This window comes from Hypanus sabinus, chromosome 4 (genome assembly GCF_030144855.1).
Source record: "Hypanus sabinus isolate sHypSab1 chromosome 4, sHypSab1.hap1, whole genome shotgun sequence".
NCBI classification, from domain to species: domain Eukaryota; kingdom Metazoa; phylum Chordata; class Chondrichthyes; order Myliobatiformes; family Dasyatidae; genus Hypanus; species Hypanus sabinus.
Window position 1 is genome coordinate 154,148,157 of NC_082709.1, and position 24,113 is coordinate 154,172,269.

General features: G+C 41.1%; 2 protein-coding genes across 5 annotated transcripts in view; one reads left to right on the forward strand and one right to left on the reverse strand.

Moving 5' to 3' along the window:
- Positions 1 to 1,024: 1,024 nt before the first annotated feature.
- LOC132393366 (cell surface A33 antigen-like) overlaps positions 1,025 to 24,113 on the forward strand; it is a 32,836-nt gene continuing 9,747 nt past the window's right edge. The window contains exons 1-5 of the mRNA XM_059968485.1: positions 1,025 to 1,194; positions 6,827 to 6,993; positions 17,354 to 17,567; positions 20,548 to 20,712; positions 21,556 to 21,672. Coding sequence (XP_059824468.1) covers positions 1,161 to 1,194; positions 6,827 to 6,993; positions 17,354 to 17,567; positions 20,548 to 20,712; positions 21,556 to 21,672 — 697 coding nt within the window. The 5' untranslated portion in view covers positions 1,025 to 1,160. The remainder of the gene's footprint in view (positions 1,195 to 6,826; positions 6,994 to 17,353; positions 17,568 to 20,547; positions 20,713 to 21,555; positions 21,673 to 24,113) is intronic.
- Positions 5,399 to 24,113, reverse strand: part of LOC132393365 (protein maelstrom homolog) — an 89,919-nt gene continuing 71,204 nt past the window's right edge. Inside the window, exon 12 of one of the 4 annotated variants that reach the window (XM_059968483.1) lies at positions 5,399 to 5,880. In XM_059968483.1, the coding sequence (XP_059824466.1) occupies positions 5,855 to 5,880 (26 nt within the window). In that variant the 3' untranslated portion in view covers positions 5,399 to 5,854. Of the gene's footprint in view, positions 5,881 to 12,080; positions 13,487 to 17,579; positions 19,592 to 24,113 lie in introns of those variants that run through there. The other 3 variants (XM_059968480.1, XM_059968481.1, XM_059968484.1) reach the window with 3 other exon arrangements.

The window sequence follows — 24,113 nt, forward strand, 5'->3', positions numbered from 1 at the left end:
TCGGCTTTTATTGACTGGAAGAAGGAACAAGCAGTGAGTGACCACCATACTACATCCTGGAGACTGAGGGCCGGGCTCAGACCTCAATCGCCTTTATACCGGGGTCTGTGGGAGGAGCCACAGGGGCAGTCAGCAGGGGGCATGTCCAGACAGGTATATGTAGTTCACCACAAATACATAATCTAGCAGAGAGAAAAAAATAATAAATAAAATAAGACATTATAATAATAAATAAACCCGTAAATCAATTACGTATATTGAATAGATTTAAAATACGTGAAAAACAGAAATACTGTCTATTAAAAAAAAGTGAGGCAGTGTCCATGTAATGACCTTCAATGACCATTTAGGAATCGGATGGCAGAGGGGAAGAAGCTGTTCCTGAACCACTGACTGTGTGCCTTCTGGCTTCTGTACCTCCTACTTGATGGCAACAGTGAGAAAAGGACATTCCCTGGGTGCTGGAGGTCCTTAATAATGGACGCTGCCTTTCTGAGACACCCTCGCTCCGTAAAGATGTCTTGGGTACTTTGTAGGCTAGTGCCCAAGATGGAGCTGACTAGATTTACAACCACCAGCGTGGAAAAGAGTACAGTCGACGTTTTGAGCCTAAATCCTTAAACAGGACCCTGCTGAGTTCCTCTAGCATTTTGTATGTCTTGCCAAGACAACATCCCATGGGGAAATTGCGTCAATTACGCCAATATTAAAAGATAGCCCTTACCAATCCCTGGAATGAGGTCTGGGCTTGCTACTTTACAGGTCGGCACCCATCCTTCTCGCGCATCTAACCAAATGAAAATATTTTCCTGCTTTATTCGTTTACTAATGCATTTATATAAACCTCAGAGCTCACACCACCAAAACCAAAACATTTCTGTGTATTTTCAATTCTTGATAGATGGGACTCGAACAGTGGTTATAGTAAGAACCATACAGAAAGCAACCGTGTTTCCCTCTGCGCCATTGAGCCCAATCACAGTACAGGAGGGTTGAGTGCTCCAGTAATTCACACGTACTCTGTCTTCCGGGGAAAACGACCTGGAGCGGAGCCCTACACCGGCGCAAGGTTATCTGACAAACGGCGCAGGTTCACGTTCGCCTTTGGAAAAGTCGCTTTTTAAACAAATCTCTTTGGATCCCAACGAGTCGATTGAAGAATGCTAATTGCAGTTATCCTATCGTTGGTGTCTGGTAAGTTGTGGCTAACGCAGCTGGGACAATCGCTGGTGGACACACCTCACACGTCGATACCTGAAAGCCGACTCTCCGGTAGCGTGAACCGCATTTCTTCGTTACGCGGCACAGTTACCAATGCACTCCAACTTTGTTTAATCACTTTGATGTGAGTTTCTCCCCTTCGCGTCCCGCAATTTTAAAAAATGATCCTTTATTTTATTTCCACACAATATTTGGCCTACTCGACGACTACTTCCTCCTTCGGCAAGCAGCTGTTGTGTAATTCTTCCCTGGAGTACACCTGATATGTGTGTGGGTGTGAGGGAGAGAGAGAGTGTGTGTGTGTTCATCTGCACCAAGACTTACATTTATCTAGAATCAGGAAATCGCGCATCCTGAAAGATCTGATTTTGCTACATTGGTTAGAATGAAAAAAGACACTATTGCGGAAGCTTTAAAAAAAGAAAGGTTTCGTTTTTAATACCATAGTTTAAGATAACATTTCGTTGACATTCTCCCTGCGCTCCAGTGCGACCCAAATCTAATTAGAGAGCTGTAGAAGAAGTTCATCAGGTTATAGAGAACATTCCAAGTGGCAAGACGCTGTACCATATTTATATCAATTTCTAACCACTCAGTCCCGTCTCTCACTGTTGGACCTTTCCATACCAGGCCATTCCAATAAGAGTGTACAAACCCGGCTTCTTAACTTCATAGAAGCTTAGAAAGTTAGGGGTGATTTAATCAGCTAGTATGGGAGCAGTTGGGAGGTTGGGATGTCTACGATTAATAAAAACAAATTAAGTTGGATATTTCAGATGGGAACTTGGTTCAGTCTACGCAGGTCAGTGTTTCCTAGATTGGAATGTTGTGCACGAATGCCTTTAATGCTTGGAAGCTGATTTTGGTTAAGTGATGTTAGCAAAAGTGGGTATGTGGAGTGGGCTCAGTCCTTATCTCTCTGGAACAGAACAGGCTCGAGCGGCTAAGCTGCTTAGTTCTCTTCCTGTTTTTATTTCTGCTGTATTTGGTAATGTTCTGCCCTTATATTTACTAAACATTCTATTGTTCTCCAGGCACTTGAAAGGTCATTGCCTTCGAAAATTCTTGCATTTAATTAACTCAGATTGTATTCAATTTGACATCTGAATAATTTTCCTCATGTAAATTGTGCGTTTTGTAGTACCCATAAATCCGAGGAGAGCCCTGTCCGCCTAGGTGTTGTGTGTGTGTGTGTGTGTGTTGTACCGCGGGGTCAGAGAGAACCTGGCAGGCGGATGCTGCCGCTGTCATCCTTCCGCTAGCTCGACCGCAAATATCTGCATCGATCTTGACCAATTTGTTTGAAGAAGCGAGTGTAGGTAAAAGCAACAAACAATCTGCGGGAGGAACTCGGGGGTCGAGCAGCGTCTGTGGAGGGAAGGAAATTCCACGTTTTGGATCGACACGCCACATCAGTTTCTCTAACATTGTTTGTTAAACCGGACTCTAGCTACTGCAATCTACATTATAGGCAAACGGCTTCTGAAATTTCCCTCATGTTTTAAACCAACACACAGCTTTTATAGTAGTTTCTTATTCAACTTTTTGCAATTGTATTTAAATTATCTTGAATTGTTAAATACATCAGGTCATCGGAGACATTTAGTAGCTGTTCAAAAGCCTTTGCCTTTCTTCATTTACCACAGCACTTCGTGGAATTTGATTGGACTCTGCAGAATGCACGTCCAAGAGTAGTTCCCAATAACTTTAAAATTTTTATTTAAATAAATGTTACAGTCTGGATCAAACGCTAACTGACCTTTCCTTTGAAAGGAACGTTTGGGTAAATGCTTCCCATTTGTTTTCATTCTTGTCTCCTACTCTTGAATTGTGTAAAAGCTCAATTCTTGACCATAGCTATCATTAGGAGAAACAAGCTTTCATTAATTAAAAACATTTTTTTTTCCTTAATTGGCTGAGAATTAATCAAAAACAAGAGAGAATCCACAGATGCTGGAAATCCAAGCAACACACACACACAGCTGGAGGAACTCAGCAGGCTCATAAGAGTGCTGTCGAGGTTTAAGGCAGAGACCCTTCAGGAGTCCCACTGAAAGGTCTCGGCCTTAAGTCTGGACTGTACGATTGCCTCAATCAGCGAGAGTACAGCGTGTGTGTTACAAGAATTAAAATTTCTAATTACTTAATAATTCAAAGGCTTAATGGTTGAGCTACATAGATCATTAACGTGGTTTATAAAGTCAGTAACTGCCTTTTTAATCCATCTTGTTCACAAAAAAATTGAGAAAAAAGAACACAGAACCTGCAAGTAAAATAACAATAACACTTGCACTTAAATGGTAGCTTTCACCACCACAATATGCCCTAAACTTATATGGTCAAATACTATTGTGATTGTTTTATCATTGGGGCATAGTATAAGGCTGTTTTCTTTCACCAAGATCCCATGAAGAACAAAGGGATAAATGATTAATTAATCAGATTGTTGTTTTGGTGTCCATGGATGGACGTTCTTTGATTAATGTTCCAAGACAAGGATAACTATAGTGCAATTGCAGAACTCCTACAGTTCTTCACTGTTTTCTTATTGTTGTTCTGACTCGGACAATTCACTGTCAATTAGAGGAGTATATGATGCTAGAAACTGGGTGTGACTGATACCCATGGAAAGATTATGTAATAGCATTTTGTAAGATACAAACAAGCCTTATTACTATAATTCTATTTTAAGAAATGTGGAACATGGCATTAAAATGCAACTTTGTTTATCATCAGTTTGTCAACATTGGTGTGATTTTTTTAATGCTTTGCAAGTTAGATTTTACAATAATCAAAAATGATACAGTACAGTGAAAAGTTATTCATAGAATTGTTATGGAAAAGAGGGAGGACATTTGGTAACACTGACTCATTGGAGCTAACACATGAGATAAATGATTGGTCTTTGAAGTCTTTGAGTAAAAACATTTCCCTTAATCAGCCATGATCCTGTCCTTGTCCTTTCAAATCTCTCACAAACTTATTTACTCCAAGAATAATTGATTGTGCATGGGTTCACTCTTTTGTAAGAACTGTCCATTTTTCTTTGTCCCTTGCTCATTCTCCAAAGTCATCTTTAAATAAATCCTCCAGGTTTTTCTCAATTTCCCTTTTGAAAGTTGTTAATGACTCACTGGTATCAGTCTGTTGGTAAGAGTTTTCCTCTATCACAGCTCACTAACTGAAGCACTCGATGTAAATATTAATAGTTTTAAAAACCATTTCCAAATCTCCCATTGAATTTTCTCTTTAAAAGAATACAATCCAAATTTTTTTCAGTTACCGGGTCTTGATGGGACAAATACTTTAAGAGAAAGGATGTTTGGGGACCTTCAGCCAGCTTCATGTACTTTAACACGAGGCCCTCCTGACGAAGGGTCTGGGTCTGAAACATTGACTCTTCATTCCCCTCCATAGATGCTGCTGGTGCTGCTGAGTTCCTCCAGCACTTTGTGTATGTTACTCTGTCCATGCATTTCAATTTTCTTGACCTCAATCGATTTGTGAATTGGAGAACTGAACCCTTTTATTAAACCGATTGAGGCATTCAGCAGGAACAATGAGTGGTGATAATCTGAGTGATGTATTTTGGGAGGTGGGATGGTGGGAAATAAAATAAAGTTGTGTTGTCTCAATGATGATTTAATATCACAGAAAAAAACAAAATAAAATGATATTCATAAAAGGAATCACCCTCAAATGCTGACTATTAAGTACAATGTGAGAAAGTCATTTAATAAGCATAACAATGATAATTTATTTTAAAAATTCATTGTATTGATTAAAGGTATTGTGTTTTTATTTTGGTAGTGGTAGGTGGAGGGCAGGGAAATGTTTTGTACAAACACAGGTCATGCTAAATTCTATGCTTTTGAGAGGGCATTGCTGATGACTTCATAAAACATCCTCTTGCTTGATCATAAAGTATCACTGCTCACATTTCTTTGGCCAAAGAAGAAAGCGTTTATTGCATGGTAAAGGCACCTCCACCATGAGCTACTTTCCAATGTTCCAATGCATACAAACCAGGGTCAGTTAGCTGCAATTTACATTACAGGTTATTAAAATAAAATATTAATTCTGAGAATGTGCAATACTTTAAGTTAAATAAACTTTGAAACCAATCTATTCTTGTGATTTTTTTTTCAGATCTTGCTAACAGTGAGAGCATGTTTAAAAGGTTTATGGCACCAAAACTGTTTACATCAAATCATCTTCTGATATCAAAATAAACCTTTGCATCAAGTTACCAGTCAGAAGCAGTATAGCTCCTTATGTGATTCCAGTGCCTTATTTCTTTATGGAGTCAACCTAAATAATTTTTTTTTACAGAAATCAGTTAGTTTTGCCTCTTGGTCTTCCTTGAGATTTTCTGAATTTGCTCTTTTTACTATTTGCTTTCTTTACCAGCTTTTTATGTGATAACTGCTTCCCAGGATAAGAACGACATCCATATTTCCTTACAACATAAGCTGTTCAATGTGACATAAAACTTGCCTTATCCATTCAAGATTTTCCTTGAGTCACAGAAATTTAGCCCAGTCGAGAGTAGACTTTCATTTGAAGTGTTAGGATTTTGTGTCTTTGAGACCTGCTGTCTGTTGGGGCAGGGAAGATGGAATCAACCAGGTTTCTAATTCTGCTCATCTTTCATGACCCCTACATTGATGCAGAAAGAAGAGAGTTTCAAACAAAAGCTACCATTCAGTTCAGTCACTGCTCACAAAGAATTGCCTTTTGGATTAGATAACATCACCACTGAAATCTCTGCCCAGCAATGTAAGAAGTGATGCCTTTGAGCAGAGGGATGGGAATTGCAATGCAAAAAAGACCAGATTTTATTGTTTACTTGAAATTCTGAGTCTAAGAAGAAAGCAGAGAATGTCAGGCAATTTGCCTTTGTAAAAGAAAGAGAAATATGTGAGGAATTTCAATGCAATTTTATTTAATTGTCACATTAAAGGCACCAAATGTTCTTTGCAGACTGTGTTTTCATTTACTCTCTAAAAAGAAAAATATTCTCTTGATGACAAGTAGAGCTGGCGGGCACAATCACCTCTGCTTGGTATCGTTCGCTGGACTGAGCTTGTGTTAGAATAAAGAAACAGGCAGTAAATATCCTTTAAAACCAGGTTTAAACTAGACATTCATTCTAATTAGCAGCTAATCTGAATGGCTACCACTGCAAAAACCTAGTCACTGGATTAATAATTGCCTAAAATCCTCTTTATGGCTCTTGCTCTTTCATTTTGCACACTTCATCTTCTTGGGGCCACTTTCACTTCACAAGCCATTGGTGCAATGACAAAAATCACACCACGTCTTTCAACTCCACTGAAATTCCTTTATTTTCACTCGGCTGGAGAAAGTCTCCCATTTCAGATGCAATTGTTTTTCAAAAGAGTTGCCTTTCTCATGGAGAGAAGCCCTCAATCTTCTTGCTACATGAAATTCAGCATCAATGGAAGCCATTTTTAATCAGAATTGTGCTGTGGGTGTTCTGTGTGAACTGGGGATGATTTGGAAAAATGGCAGATGTTGTTTACAGATTCAGATTGCCTAAAAAAATGTTTGCTAAGATTTTTATTCTTCTTTTAATTTACAGTGTTGCCAACTTTGAATGCAATGACAGTTAGTGTTTCGCAGACTCAAATAGAAATTGCTCAAGGTGATGATTTAAATTTAGGATGCAAGTATACAAGCATAACAACAAGGAGAGACAATCTTAACATTGAATGGATTCGACTTGAAGAAGAACCAAACGAGGAATTGGTAAGCATGTCTTAAGTCGTTTTTGTAATTAATTACTCACAAAAATGGTAATTATTACCTCCATTTAAAGGAATTGGCAACAGCCTATTTCATTACTTATTGAATCTGTGGTGGGTCTGTAGCCTAACTTGTATACCCAGCCCATGTCTTATTTTTCAGCAATGTTCCCTCTAAGGTATGTACACACACACATCTTTTGGTAATAGTGCACAAAGGTATTTAAACTGCGTGCAAAAGGTTGTCACTCTACCTCGTTGGCCTGTTAAGTATATTTCATGATTGTACACAATCACATTTCCTTTTCCGGTTTCTGATGCAGACAACGTGAAGTTTGTGGTGATTTGTCTGCAGATTGAAGAACTGGCTTATTTATACTGTTTTTATTGAAGAAATTATTCACTGTGCACATACTGTTGTTGTCACTGGGCAAAAAATTGCACAACGCAAGACTTTTGGGCACACTGGCCATTACAAATTTGAGGGAACATTGTTTTTCAAATATCTTCACATCTTAAAATTTTAACATGTTTATTGCACCATCAAAGAGCATTCAGTCAACGTCAGCTCCAGTCCAAGCAGCTCCGTCAGTCTCACTCCCCCTCTTATTTTACCGTAACCCTGTAAATTATCTTCTCTATCAGCTCCCCATTGATCTTCAATTCAGAAATCGATAACTTATAAATTCCAGGGGATAAAGCACTGTCTTAGGTAACCACACCTTGTAATTTAATAGAGAGTCCAGGTATTGAAAAGTCATGCTGACAAGTAGAGTGAGGACATTACATAGCTGTAGAGCACAGTGTTATTCACAGTACTCCAAGTGGTCTAACCAGAGTTTAGTGTAAATGTTGCTTAACTTTTAGCTCTTGAACTCCCATTCTCCATATACCAGCATTCTAATATTTTAGTGATGTCCACGCCTTTTAATCATCTATATTTTTGGAGGCATAACTCTGGAACAACTGCTTTTAGAATATTGACCATTTAGAAAATACTGTTCATTTTAGGTTTGAAGAAGGTTACCTGACAAAATATTAGGCTGAAATGTCAGTGCAAAATTCAGGTAGAAATGGGTAATCTGCCTAACAGTAGCAGCTCGTAGGGCAGGTCTTCCCAATCTGTGGTCCACGGACCCCTTGCTTCGTGGTTGGGCAGCAGTCCTCACTGGGCCTCAACACCTCCCTCTGCAACTGGATCCTGGACTTCTTAACAGAAAGGCCACAGTCAGTCGTGTGGGCAGCAAGTTCTCTAATCTCATTACCCTGAGTACTGGCACTCCCCAGGGCTGTGTGCTCAGCTCACTGCTGTTCATATTGCTGACGTGTGCCTGTGTCACAGGAGTGAACTCAAATGGTGTTGTCAAGTTTGCTGACGACACAACAGTAGTTGGCTTCATCAACAACAATGATGAGTCGGAGTCCAGAGAGGAAGTGGAGTGGCTGGTGGGCTGGTGTGAGAACAGCCTCAGCCTGAACATGGAGAAGACAGAGAAAATCATTGTGGACTTCAGGAAAGTGCAGATGAACCATCCTCCTCTGCGAATATATGGCTCCTCCTTAGAGGGAGTTTAAGTGCAACAAGTTCCTAGGAATTCTCATCATGGATGACCTCACCTGGTCCCTTAATATCACCTCCCTGAACAAGAAGAAACAGCAACGTCTCCACTTTTAAGGAGGTTCCGGAAAGTGAGGCCTTCCCCCCATTTTAAATGCATTTTATCCAGAGAAGTTGCAGCTCCATCTGGTATGGGAGTAGATGGGCATCAGGCTGAGTCCCTACAAAGGACTATGAGGACCAAAGAGTCCACCAGGGACATTTATCAGGAGCACTGCAAAAGCAGGGCCTGTACTATTATCAAGGATCCCACCCATCCACCCAGCATCCTCTTTAACTTTTTACCATCAGGCAGAGACTGCAATCCATAAAAACAACAATGGTCAGGATAAGAGTTTCTTCCCTCAGGCCATGAGGTTTTTGAACTCCCTGCTGCTTTGCATTCAAAGTGTTTACTGGTTAATCTGCTCTGTACGTTACAATATTTAATTTATGCACTTTACATGTTTATGTGTAAACCATTTATAGATTTTGTCCTTAGTTTTACAAGTTATTGTGTATTATGCATACTACAGTGCTCTACACCCTGGTTTGGAGAAACGTTGTCTCATTCGTCAGTATACATGACACAGTTAAATGACTTGACTTCATATTGGTCCATGGCATAAAGAAGGTTGGGAACATGTGTCATAGAGCTATCATTGGAATCCACTCAAAAACCCACTTGCTAGTAGCTTCTATTGGCTGCATGAAAATATATCAGGCAGCTGCCCAGGTGGGCTCATTCCCTGTTCCCCATCTCTGTTGTTGAACTCACCTTCCAATTCCATGCGTTGAGAATTAATAGCAATTAATGCAACGTCAGCAAACCAATGTAATTGAGGGCAACAAGATATCCCAGCACCCTTTTCACCCCCTCCCCCATCCTGGTTTCATCTACCTACAACTCACATGCTCCACACACTGACTCCTCTCCCCCATCTTGCTCCATCTGCTAATCTCTTTCCTGAACATTCCCATTATCACATTGCTTACTTATCCGATTCCAGCACTTGTATCCTCTGTGTCCCCCTCTTCTCCTGGTTCTAGTTGCTTATCTTCTTTCCTTGGCCCACCTGTTATCTACTGGTCCCTGTCTGACCCACCCCCTATCCTTTTCATGTGCTATCTTCCCTCTCCACTCTCAGTCCCGATGCAGGGTCTCAGCATGAAACATTTCCTGGTGGGCAACCATTTTAATTCCTATCCCTCTTCGTGTTCCGACATGTCGGTCTATGGCATCCTCTTCTGCCACAATGAGGCTGCTCTCGGGGTGGAAGCACATCTCAAGTTCAGTCTAGGTAGCCTCCAACCTAATGGCACAAACATTAATTTGTCATTCCAGTAATTTATTTCCCCCCCTTCCCTCTTCTTCTATTCCCCACTCTGACCTCACACCTCTTCTCCTCACTGCCTGTCACCTCCCCCACTGCCCCTCTTCTCTTCCCTTTCTCCTCTGGTCTACTCTCCTCTCCTATCAGATTCCTCCTTTTCCAGCCTCTTGCTTTTTCCACCTATCAGCTCCCAGCTTCTTACTTCATCTCCCTTCCCTCACCCATCTGGCATCTTCTATCACCTTGTCCTCCTTACCCTCCCCCACCTTTTTATTCTGGCACCTTCCCCTTCCTTTCCAGTTCTGATGAAGGGTCTCAGCCTGAAAAGATGCTGCCTGACCTGCTGAGTTCCTGCAGCATTTTTTGTGCGTGTTGCTTTGGATTTCCAGCATCTGCAGAATCTCTTGTGTTTCTGAAACACTGTCAATTCCTTTCCCTCTACAGGAGAGTTTCTAGGGCTGTTTAATGTTTTGCTCCAGATAACAGCACCTACAGTCTCTCGTGACTTCCAGATTTTTCTTTGAATTAAACATTATTCTAACTACTCAACTCAAACTCTCATTCAAATGCCCTTCACCCTAGGTTATAGTCAGTTTATTTTCCAGACTAAGTCTAGGAAGGCACAAGGTATCACTACAAGCATGGACAACAGAAGTTGGACTATGTTGTAATACAGTACTGTGTAAAAGTCCCGGCACCCTAGATTCGTTATGGCCTCCACAGAGCCCTGTTCTCAACAGCATCAAGGCTGTCTGGGATTATCTGGAGAGACAGATGCAAGCGATACAGCCAAAACATGCAGAAGAACTGTGGCAAGTTCTCCAAGATGCTTGGAATAACCTAACAGCCGAGTCTTATAAAAAGGCACGAGAAAATGTACCTAAGAGAATTGATGCAGTTTTAAAGGCAAAGGGTGGTGACACCAAATATTGGTCTTAGGTTTTTTTTTACTGTTTACTGTTCTTTAAAGTAATTTTTTGATATTTAGAAACTTTTCATTTCATTATTATTGAAAGCATCTTCATTTTACAGAACTTTTTCACATGTGCCTGGGACTCCTGCACAGTACTGTATGCATCTATGCATTCCATATGCAAACAAAAAGTGCACTAAATTACAATGGATGCCACATTAGAGCATTGAAATGTATTCACTTACCATTTACAAATACAACAATAATACAAGTCATGGTTAACTCTGGTGGTCTGTGGTGTATGTGCATGGTAGGTTCTGAGCATATGGTTTGATGACGTTATGTTCATCTGCCCTCATACCCTTGCCCCACTGTCAATCCTTGGTTCACACTCTGATCCTTGTAGCTCCATGCCTCCTACTGTGCATGGACTCATCAGTTTTTACAGGAGGCAGACAGCAGAATGATAATCCCTGCACCACAGAACTCAACCATTAGTCCAGCATGGCAGCTGAATGAAGTTGGCAAATTGGTTATCCTAAGTGCACGGCCTTGACCCTCTCAGGCATAAATTGAGGCCACCCATTGGTAGGGGTCATCTGTGGATATTGAGATACACAAGCCAGTCAGCAGGATATGAGGAGCAAGCTGTTGCCCATACAGCAGGCTCCCCCCTCCATGCAGCTGATGAATCCAAGTGAACAGCAGAGACCCATACAGTTTGGCACCAACAGCGTCGCAGGAGTTGCCAGTCAGTGTTGAACTCAATGTAGGACTGCCTTAGGGACTTTTCCTCGGGGTTTACTCCTGAAGCCTTGCTCATGAATGGGTGTAGCCAGAAGGCAAGCAGAGGTTTGAGATTAGAGTTTTCCTTTTCCTAGATAAGCTGCCAACCATGGCTGACAAGCCCCATGTGCCTAAAGGGACTGGTCTTAAGGTGCCCGTAACCCACCTTTGCCCTTTCTCCTGTTATTAGAAACAGTTCCACCAGGCTTAGTAGCTGAGACACACATGAAGGCCAGGAGCTGGACTTGGTTCACAGAGACAATTTGAGAAGCATGTCACTGGGAGCATTTAACAAGTAGTGGAGCTTGTCCCCATTACCACACCGGCTATGCCAACCTTAGGGAACCGGCATAAATTACATGCAGAAAGTGATAACCTTCCCTGTCTATGAATATGTTGGGGTTTCTCTATTGAGTACACATGGAGATATTTGTTGTCTGCCACTTCCTGAACCATCAGAAAGCCCATTATCTGTCCAAATCATGGGTCTGTGCTGGCTGTTGCTATCTACTTAACAAGGTGAATTCCCCTCTCCTGAAGGAAAAGGCTTCTGTGAAGCTGTTTGTTTCAGCCACTGCCGGAAATGATCTGGAAGCGCAGGGTACTGGGATCTTCATTGCCACAGTCTGAGCAATTTGAGACTGTATCTCTGTCCTCAGTAGGCGGCAGAACTTAATGACTATTGCCTCTGGGTGGGTCGCTTCTCCATTAGGAGCCCTCTTCCTTGCTCTAGGACCCTCTCTTGCTGCCCTTCCAGCAGCTCCATAGTGAAAGCTTCCCATATGTGTAGTGAACAGGAACATCTGCTCTGCTTTGTCAGAACTCTCAACAATGCTTGTGGTATAAGCATTTCTCTTGTGATGGCAAAACCCTGTTGGGCATTGGTAATGTAAGATATTGCAAGTCCACTCCTCATGTTTATTGGTGAGACAGAGAGCAGGAGAGCAGCGTGACCTCAGCTGTAGGCCTCAAGCCACAGGCGTACCCGTTGCAGCAACCCAGGAGAGGAGATGGCACAGTGCTGTTTGGTTGTGTTACGTATCCTGTAACTGGATAACTCACCAGCAAAGATAGAGAGGTCCGTTGGAGTCTGATGGCTCTATTTTCGAATGGTTTTATTCATAAAGGGGGGCACAAAAGTAAGGTTAATACAAACACTCAGAACATATACATCGACAAAACTCAATCTAAAGCGCGGGTATAGCAATAATCATCATTAAGAAATAATCTCGACTGTTGTCTAGGGGATAATATATTGTCCGTTGGAAATATAAAAGTCACTCAGAAGTCTGCAGGCTTCAGTCTTTTTGGGGAATCGCTGGGTTTCACGTGTTTCAGAGAGAGTGAGGAGAAACGACAGAACTTGCCCGGGTCTTTGATGAAGCAACTCCGTTGAATCAGGGGAGCATTGTTTCCCTGTTATTAGTTCGAAGTCCTTCTTGGTATTATCAGCCACCTGCTCCCCAGGCAGAGAAGTCACGGAACGCACGTGGCTTTTGACTGGCTTCCAGCTATCACGGGAGTGTTGAGCGATTGAGTCCTTCTGGTGCGTCTCTCCGGGGTACCGCTTTTTGCAGACCCCTTTTATCTTGACTTGCAGAGTTGTAGATGTCCATCAAAGTAGGGTGATGCAATCCCCAACCCCACATTGCCCGAGGGTGTCCATATCCATGGTAGCTGTCATGTAGCAGGGTCATGCCCTCAGCACAGGTGTCTCTAAGAGCCATGGCCAAAACTGTTGCATTGTCTCTCATTTGCCTGGGTCCGAGACCCGAATTAATAGTGCTCTTGTGATTCTCCGGAAGGAGGGGGCTGCTCCCGCCCCTTTGGCCCCTCAGAGCTGTGGTACATCCATAACACCTCCCCTCTAAAAAAACAGTTTTTACCAGCGGTTAAAAACGGAGTTGTACAGAGTCTTACATGATTTTTAATCTAACACAATACCCAAGCTTTTTCTTTTAATTACAGAGCCATACAGTTATACACTTAGTTCAGCATCGAGATAAACAATCCGCTAGCACACTATCACTCCCCTTAATGTGCTGTATCTTAATATCGAATTCCTGCAGCATCAGACTCCAGCTCAATAACCTCCTGTTTTTATTTTCCATATTGGCCAGGAATACCAACGGGTTGTGATCGGTTTTCATGGCCGCGGAGGGGGTGTCATGGTACCTTTTCGTCATGTTCATGTGAACTAACTGGGTCGGCTTTCGCCGATCGGGGGTTTCAATCACGTAATTCAGCGAGTCTATTTTCTTATGCACTGTATATGGTCCTTGAAACCTCACCTGAAGGGGATGGGTAACTACCTGAAATAGGACCAAAACCTTGTCGCCTATGTAAAACTCTCGTTCTCTCGCTCTCGGGTTATACCACTGGCTCATTTTTTCCTGGGATTCTTTAAGGTTTTCCTTTGCCAAGGCGCGTACTTTATTCAGTCTCTCCCGGAATTTCAGAACATAGTTGATCACACTGACTTGAACGGTCGGGCTAGACCACTTTTCTCTCAGGAGGGTTAGAGGGCCCCTGGGCCTGTGACCGAAAACGAGCTCAAACGGACTGAACCCCAGTGAGCACTGGACTGTATCCCTGACGGCAAATAACAGAAGGGGTAAAGCCTCATCCCAGTCATGTTTCCTCTGTTTCTCTTTTTCGACTGCTTCTAGCTCCTTTAGATGAATTTCATGCTGTCTTTGCCTCTCCCTTTCTCTCGCTCTCTCTCAACCCTTTCTCTCTCTCTCAGTTGCTTCCAGCTCTTTTAACTTAATTTCATGTTCCCACCTTAATTTCTCCACCTCTAACTGAACCGTCCCACTTGATGGTACCTTTTCAGGGATAGCTCCCAATACCTCAGCTTCAAACACATTCTTCCCAATGTAATACTGGGTTATGGCCCTTCGCACCTCCCGCTTTTTCATGGACGACCTCACTTCTGCGAGGTTCAACCCCTTCGCCAAATTTAACAAGTCTGATTTGGTGGCCGCTTCTAGCGCCCCCCCAGTCAGGTTTTTCATAAATTCACCCAGGTCCATCTTTGCTGGTTTCCCGTCTGGCTACCCGCGTAACCAGATTCAAGTTTTGGACTACAAACCCGATTCACTGGCCTCCCAATTTGGTGTCAAATCCCGAGACGAGAAACCCGAAGTTGTTACGTATCCTGTAACTGGATAACTCACCAGCAAAGATAGAGAGGTCCGTTGGAGTCTGATGGCTCTATTTTCGAACGGTTTTATTCATAAAGGGGGGCACAAAAGTAAGGTTAATACAAACACTCAGAACATATACATCGGCAAAACTCAATCTAAAGCGCGGGTATAGCAATAATCATCATTAAGAAATCATCTCGACTGTTGTCTAGGGGATAATATATTGTCCGTTGGGAATATAAAAGTCACTCAGAAGTCTGCAGGCTTCAGTCTTTTTGGGGAATCGCTGGGTTTCACGTGTTTCAGAGAGAGTGAGGAGAAACGACAGAATTTGCCCGGGTCTTTGACGAAGCAACTCCGTTGAATCAGGGGAGCGTTGTTTCCCTGTTATTAGTTCGAAATCCTTCTTGGTATTATCAGCCACCTGCTCCCCAGGCAGAGAAGTCACGGAGCGCACGTGGCTTTTGACTGGCTTCCAGCTGTCACGGGAGCGTTGAGCGATCGAGTCCTTCTGGTGTGTCTCTCTGGGGTACCGCCTTTTGCAGTCCCCTTTTATCTTGACTTGTAGAGTTGTAGATGTCCATCAAAGTAGGGTGATGCAATCCCCACCCCCACATTGCCCGAGGGTGTCCATATCCGTGGTAGCTGTCACGTAGCAGGGTCATGCCCTCAGCACAGGTGTCTCTAAGAGCCATGGCCAAAACTGTTGCATTGTCTCTCATTTGCCTGGGTCCGAGACCCGAATTAATAGTGATCTTGTGATTCTCTGGAAGGAGAGGGCTGCTTCCGCCCCTTTAGCCCCTCAGAGCTGTGGTAAATTCATAACAGTTGGTACTGACCCCTCCAGTAGGTGCTTGGTGGAAGACAAACTGGATTGTGTGCATGCTCTCGTACATTCATCTGTGGGTTGCTGAGAACTGCTTCTTGTTACCGACAACAGCCATGCACAATCAATTTACAGGATATTGGGATTCTTGAAGATACTCAGGGACTTGGGATATATATATGTATGTATATACATTAGATATTGTGTGACTGCATATTTACTACAATCTTATATGTTTCTTGTGTGCTTGTGGGAACTCTGTTCTGCTGTGGTTTCTTCCCACAATGCAAAGTTCTATAGGTTAAGTGGTCACATGGGTGCAATGGGGTGGAGCAGGCTCATTGGGCTGTAAGGGCCTGTTACCATGCTGTATCTCCAAAATAAAAAAAATAAATATGACTGAAATATTTGACCTATGCTGCTATGGTTCTCTTTCAACTACAATCAACCATTTCACATTCTTCCAAATGTTTATTTTGTCTTTATTTGTGTTCATAAGGCATGAATGCTTTTAAGTACAAACTATTCTATAATTAGCTTTAATTAATTCTCATATCAATTGCTTTTAATTGTTATGGATTTTCCTGGTTGTATTTATTTTGTATAAGCAGTCTGTTATGTTCCAAAGGCTTTATATTCAAACTGTACACAAACATGGGCCAGATTGTGCTCACTGTGTATATACTCACTACCCTGCTGTTCTCCCATCACTGCTCCTTCCATTTGAGACTCTGGGGGGCCAATACACATGGAGGCCAGTCTGGCACCCCAAGAGGTAGGGCCATTTTTGAGTGGCAAGTATGTCATCCACGTCCAAAAGATGTTGAATGCCTTTTGATGAGTAGCTGTTGTCAAAAAGCCTTTTAAATTGTTTTTAAGTGTCTGATTATCCGAGATGTTTAAAAAGCAGTTCAAGCAGATGTAGTTAATTCATAATTGTTTCAAAATGAAAGAATACAATCAACACAATCAATTACTACAAATTAATCAAAACATAATAGCATGTTGAAATTAAGAGTAAGGATCCCCACCCACCCAGGGCATGCCCTTTTCTCACTGTTACTATCAGGAAGGAGGTACAGAAGCTTGAAAGCACACACTCAGTGATTCAGGAACAGCTTCTCCCCCTCTGCCATCTGATTTCGATGTGGACATTGAACCCATGAACACTACCTCACTACTTTTTAATGTTATTTTTGCACAAGTTATTTTAATTTAACTGTTTGATAGACACATTTAAAATTACCATAATTCAGTTTTTCCTCTATATTTATCATGTACTGCATTGTACTGCTGCCGTAAAGTTAACAAATTTCACGACATCTGCCTGTGATATTAACTCTGGTTCTGATGCTCCTAAGCTGAGGACATTTGAGCTTGCCTTTGGATTGAGCCCTGCAGTGGAGTAGGAGTTCTAGCACACCAGCACCTTCTACTTGGAGCAGGAGGTCACTGGCAGCTTGAGTACTACCAGCCCCTGGTCAGCATGATCCAGCCTATTATTTTCACCCTGAAACTGTGACCTGTGTTTAAGGAAAAAACCTGTTAGAAGATTGCGTTAGTACAGGATGAGATCCCCATGTGTTACTGTGATAGAATAATTGGTAATCTTCAGTTGCTGAAGGGAGAGAACTAAAAAGATATTGAAGGGGAAGCAATTATTACAGTTTGAAATGATGGCAAGTATCCTGCATTTGCCACTTTAGGAATAATTTGCAGAACATTACCAATTCTAAGTTGCACTGTGCTTCTCTTTAAGATTGATGTGGTCCAATACTTCTCCGGTGGAGTGTACAGCATTGGAAAGCTGTATACGGGCAGAACAAATTTTACAGGAAATGTTGAGACAGATGATTGTTCAATCATTATCAAGAATGTCCAAGTGGCTGACAGTGGCACCTATGTGACTGAAGTTAAAACACCTCATGACTTGCAAGGCGTGCGGAAACGGAATATAGATGTGATTGTTTTGGGTAAGGGTATTTAAGAAAATTTCTATTCAAAGTTCAGTTTGCTATGTATTAATGTGACAGTACTAGTTTTAGGTTGTACACTCTTAATGTTCTTTTAAAATAACATGTTAAGTTTATGTTCTGAAATATAGATTGCCATTTGTCACTGATGTTGTTGGCACTTTTTTTAAGGTAATTTTGCTCAGTGTGCTGAAGATCTTTAAATTCAGAATGAGAATCATTATTGCTGGACAATTTTTATGTTTCAGAAATGCTGTTTTGTGACCTTGTGTGTAGCTAAACTGCAAGGATTGGAAAATGTGTCTAATTAGACTCTGCATGTCGCATCTCACTTGACATCAACTTAGGCAGTTGCAACACCACAAAATGGACAGCCTTTCACAAGCAGAATCTAGATTGTTTGAAGCACTGTTATGCAATTTGCTCTTCCTTTCTAATAACACCCATTTTGTCCCATTCTGTGGATTCTTGGTTGGCAAGTCATATATTTCTAAGCTAGTCGTGCATTGTTGTTGTCTTCAATGGCAACTTTCAGAAATCCCTGAGCTAGAAATGGATGATGCTTGTAAATGATGCATTATCATGAGGTAACACAGGTGTGCAATTCACTATCTGGCCTGTATCTCCAGGCAATGAGCCTACTGGAGAATGCCGTTTGTAATTACTTATTTCTGGTACACAGCATGCAATTTACAACCTTTACTACCAGGGAAGGAATTAAGAGTCAAATGTCATTTGTGTATCTAAATTTTCCACAGTTGTTCCAGGAAGGAATTGCCAATTTCTTTCCCTTGAAGACATTAGGAACCAAAGTGAATTTTCATGACAAATTATTTCACTAAGTACACATTTTAAAATAAAAGATTAATTAATTGACTGCAAATTCTCTAGCTGCTATATCTCATATTTCTTATGATGTCAGAGGCTATTCGGCCCATGAAGCTAAGCCTCATTTGCCCACTTATTTCACTATAATCTGGTCTCTCTCACATCAATTCCCACCTGAATGCAGGGGTTCAAACTTGTACTTCTGTCTGATGGTCCAGTGATTTAACTATATTACCATAATCATTTATGCAAATCATATGCAGTACAAACATTTTCAGCTTTTTAAAGTTATTAATGGAACTAGGAAAATTTTCAGTCATAGAATAATAAAAATTAAAACTTTACCTCGATATAATCAAAACCCTGCTGTGTTAATTAATACTTTCTGTCTTCAGATATTGTGTGTTTTTATTAGTGTAATACTTGTGAGTAAACCATAATTATTTTAAAAGCTGAATAAAATTCTAAATAATGTTTTCTGTCTTTTTGCTACCCTCTAAACCAGCAAGTTTCCTTCCAATAGTTAATCATGAACATTTAAAATTATCTGAAATATACACAGCAAAATGCTGGCTACTTTGTAATCCTTCCAAATACAAATTACACTGGAAAACAAATTTTTTCAGAAGTGTTGCTTCCTCAGAATTTTTTTGTTTATGTTAGACTGCTTGAAGATGAACACAAATATAATTTCAGAATACTTGTATCATGTAGGGATTTGGAGAAACAACAAATTAACTTTTATTGAATATAATGTGTTTAATTGCATAATGGTACTGATGCTTTGCAATAGTTCAACTAAGTTAAAAATGTTTTGCTAATGATTTTCATTTGTACTCAGTGTCTGAGGCTTCTTGCTTAAGTGTCCAACAATAATTTGCCAGTATTGAAGGATTCCAGTTGCCCTGGTATCTTTTCTCCATGACCACAATGTCCTGGTGAAACCTTTCACCACGCTCATCACTAACAGCACCAGGATTTGCAGGGAAGAAGTCTAAATGGGAATGCAGAAAATGAATCTTTAGTGACACGTTGCATTTCATGGTTTTATATGCTTGAAGCATGCTTTCAACCAGCTGCATGTAGTTTGGTGCTCTGTAGATGCCGAGAAAACTTTCAACAACTTCCTTGAATGCCTTCCATGTGATTTTCTCCGGTCCCAGTAGAAACTCTTCAAATTGCCTGTCATTGATGACCTGTTTGATTTGTGGACCAACAAAAATGCTTTCCTTAATCTTGGCATCAGTTATTCTGGGAATCATCTGTCCAAAAATATCAAAATCCTTCATAGAAATGTTTGTGCCTGGTGATAGCAAATTCCATCCTTACAGTCCTGAACCCAATAACTATTACTAAAACCTGTCCTGCCATGCAGCAGCCGCACCGCCCAAACATGCCTGGACAAGATAGGGAACTTTCCAGCTTACGTTGTAGGCAACATTTTAATTGATTTGAATTATGAATTGAAATAATAAATACAAGTGATTTCAAAAAATGGTGTGTGATAGAGAAATCTCATGGTGATTTTCATGATCAGTAGCCCAAAATTCATAATATACACCTAAAGGTATTCAGGAAGCAAAATCTTTGTTGTCTAGTGTTATAAGTACAAAAATATGAAAATGCTGCAAAATGTCCATTGCAGATACTGCAGTGATAAGAGAGTAAAATTTGCAAATAGATGATATTTAAACAAGTCTTTGGCATTGGCATTCCCTATGTCTGTAACATCAGCCAGCCTTTCCAGACTCCAAGAAATGTGTATTCCTTGCATTGTGCATCACCATTCCAGCCTCAGTCATCGGCAGTTATGTCTGTAGCTGATTAAACCAGAGAAAGTACTCAATCCCCATGTTTTTCTGTCCTGGTCTCTCAGCCTTTTTTCATCTCTCCCTCCCTCCCTTCTCTTTATCACCTATCCTACTGTAACATATAAGCTTTGTGCCAAAATTTGTTTGGGAACACTTGTGAAACAAGTTGGGACAGTTTACTACATTAAAGGCACAGTAAAAATGTAAACTGTTCTATATTGTTCCACAGAAAATTGACAGCAATTTCACATTCCCATGATCCTGCATGAATATTAACACTGTCATGATCTCATTCCTCTGAAAAGGGAAATTTAATGACTCCTACTGACTTTGATTTGCAGTACCACCATCGCCACCAGTTTGTTCAATAGACGGAACAGCTGAATATGGACAAACTGTTAAATTGACCTGTCACTCCAAGGAAGGATCACCAAAACCAGTTTACTCTTGGAAGAGCTACAGTCCACAGAATCAGTTAAGGCAGTTGCCTCAAACAACCGTCCAGGGTTAGTAGCACTTGTAAACATTCATCAAAAGTGGGATATATTCAGACTAATTGACAGATGTTGCTTCTGTCCTTACCAGAATTTGTGATTTTTTTTTCATTACCAACATACTGAGAGTAATCATTCTGAGTAATAATGAGCTCACAGATAACATCAATTCAACTTGACTGTATTTTAGTTTTCTGAACCAATGGGTTCCTTCATTTCTGCTATTTACACTTCAAGCCCTAGGCATTGGTAAATTGGTAGAAAAACTGGCTTGGCTCTCTTCTAAAACTTTATTAATAGTAGAGGCACATACCTCTACACCCAGAAAATGAATTGTTTAACATGAAGAAATAGTACTTCCACTTTGAGGCCAAATGAAACCTGAAATTACAGTCAGTTTTCTTTATTTTCTGCTAACAATTAGTTGCAGTTTACTCTGTAAAAGCTGCCATTCATCAGCAAAATCAGAATAGTGATCTAGAATATCCTTAAACAAAGCTCCTGATTGTATATACGCAAAGCAGCTTGGTGTTGTTAAATCAATACAATTGAGATTTGGCTCAGCTCCAAAAGTGAGTAGTTGTTCAACTACAAATTATGAATATGAATTCAACAATAACTGAAAATGAACTAAGACAATCTACTAATTTAATTGTGTGTTGCATTTAATAATTTTAACAAGTGAACTGTTTGAAAGTGTACTTGCCTTTTAATTTTTAAGCACAGATTTATTTTAAGAGACTCATGGTCAGATGGACAGCAAATTCACATAATTAGAGGAAGCGAAATGATTGAGGGATAATTACTTAACTTTAATAAATTACGTATTTTAAAAGTATTTATTTTATTCCTCAGAAACAGATGGCTTAGTTCTAAAAAATATTTCAGCCACATCATCAGGTTTCTTCATTTGTACTTCAAAAAATAAAATCAGAGAAGCAACCTGCAATATAACCTTAGCAGTAATGCCACGTAAGTATCTGACTGAAGTAAGTATGTTTAATTTTATTTGTTCTACATTTGGCTTGAACATTTTATTATGCAAGGTTAAGTATAGCTCTTTTATTTTCAAGATTTTTATTTCTAATACCAATATGCATTCAACAAAGCTACTGGAATGAACCAACCATTGAATGGTTGACATCTATGGCAGCCATTCAGCCCAACTACGACTTTAGTTGGTCCCAGTGGTCATTCCTTAGTCTTTATTTGTCCCAGCTCCTCAATAGCTCAGCCAGGCATTTTTTTAAAATACCCTGAAGGTTCCCACCTCCATCATCCTTGTTGGCAGTAAATTCCAGATGCCTTTTAATCCTACTACCAATTATTTTCTATGTTAAACAGTCATTCACCTCCCAGCTGACACAAATCTGATCTTCCTACTTACGTTGTCTCAGTTTCCCACTTGCATCTTCCCTCAGACTTCCTTATTCCAGATAATCCCGGCCGAGCCAGACTTGCCTCAGAACTACAATTTCTAAAGGCTAATACACCCTTAAAGCTCCTCTGCACCGTTTATACTGCTTATCCATCCTACTGTCTCATGACCAAACACTGTACACAGTGCTCTAGCTGCGACATAGTGCTTTAAACAGTTCTAACATGACTCTTAAAATAGGCAAGAGATAGAAGGGATTGGTCCCACGCAGGGATTCCAGGCAGGATCTTGCGGGATGAGGGAAGTCAGGGAGACGTCCACCGTCCCTGATGACTACAATTGCAAGCAGTGCATCCAGCTGCAGCTTCTAACAAACCCCGTTAATGAGTTGGAGCTGGATCTGGAACTGGATGAACTCTGGTTCTTCTGGTAGGCTGAGGGGCTAATAGATAGGACATACAGAGAGGTAGTTACACCCAAGGTGCAGGACACAGGAGACCAGGTGATAGTCAGGAAAGAGAAAGGGGTTAAATGAAATGGCCCCTGCAGCGTACCCCCCATAGCCATCCCCCTCAACAACATTGGGAGGGATGCCCCAGTAGAGGGAAGTCACAGCAGTCGAGTCTCTGTCACTGAGTCTGACTCTGTGATTCAGAAGGGAAAGGGGGTGAAGAGGTGAGCTGCGGTGATAGGGGATTCGTAAGTTAGGGGAACAGAAAAGAGGTTCTGTGGACGAAAATGAGATTCCCAGATGGTATATTGCCTCCTGGGTGCCAGAGTCTGAATCATCTTGGGTGGAGTCCTCAATATTCTTAATTTGGCGGGTGAGCAGCCAGAGGTCATGGTCATGGGTAGGGAGAGTGACGAGGTTCTTCAAAGTGAGCTCAGGGAGTTAGGTGATAAGTTAAAGGACAGGACCTCCAAGGTTGTGATCGCAACACTGCTACCTGTGCCACAAATAAGATCATACAGTTTACAGTTTATTGCTAAGGAGTTGGTGTAGGAGAGACGTCGTCAGACTTTTGCATGATTGGGCTATTTTCCAGCAAAAGTGGGACCTGTACAGAAGAGATGGTTTGCACCTGAACTGAAACGGGCCTAACATCCTAGCGGGAAGGTCTGCTGGTGCTGCACCTGGTGGTGTGGGGGGGTTGTAGGGGTATGGGAATGCATAGTGGAGAGAGTGTGGAGACATGTTGTTAAGACTTCAGACAAAGTCAGGAATCAAAAGGTTGAGCATGGTGGATCTAATGCTCTAAGCTGTATACAGTTCAATGCATGAAGTATTATAGGAAAGGTGGATGAGCTCAGGGCATGGATCAACACCCAGAATTATGACATTGTGGCCATTAGTGAGACTTGGTTGCAGGAGGAGCAGGACTGGCAGCTCAATATTCCGGGGTTCCATTGTTATAGACACGACTGAATGGCAGGGGTTAAAAGGGGAGGGGTGGTGTTACTTGCCAGGGAAAATGTCACACCTGTACTCCATCAGATCAGGCTGGAGAATTCAACTAGTGAGGCTTTATGAGTGGAACAGAGGAATAAGAAAGGTATAAACATGTTATTGGGATGATATTATAGAACACGCAACAGTCTGTTATCTTGCAAAGGTGTACTTGGTAAGTAGGAGGCCTTCAAAAGTGAGATTTTGAGAGTACAGAGCTTGTATGTGCCTGTCAGAATAAAAGGTAAAGATAACAAGTGTAGGGAATCCTAGTTTTCATGACATGTTGAGGTCCTGGTTAAGAAAATAAAGGAGGTGTATCGCAGGTTTAGGCAAGTAGGAACAAATGAGGTGCTTATGGAATATATGAAATACAAGAGAACATTTAAGAAGGGAATCAAGAAGGCTAAAAGAAGGCATGAGGTTGCCCAAGCAAACAATGTGAAGGAGAATCCTAAAGGAAGATCTGAATGATAATCCATGTGTGAAATCAAAGGAGATTGAGGAGATCTTTGTACTTACGCGGGAGACAGAGTCTATGGAAGTGAGGCAAAGTGACATCAATTTCATGGATCCTTTACAGATTGT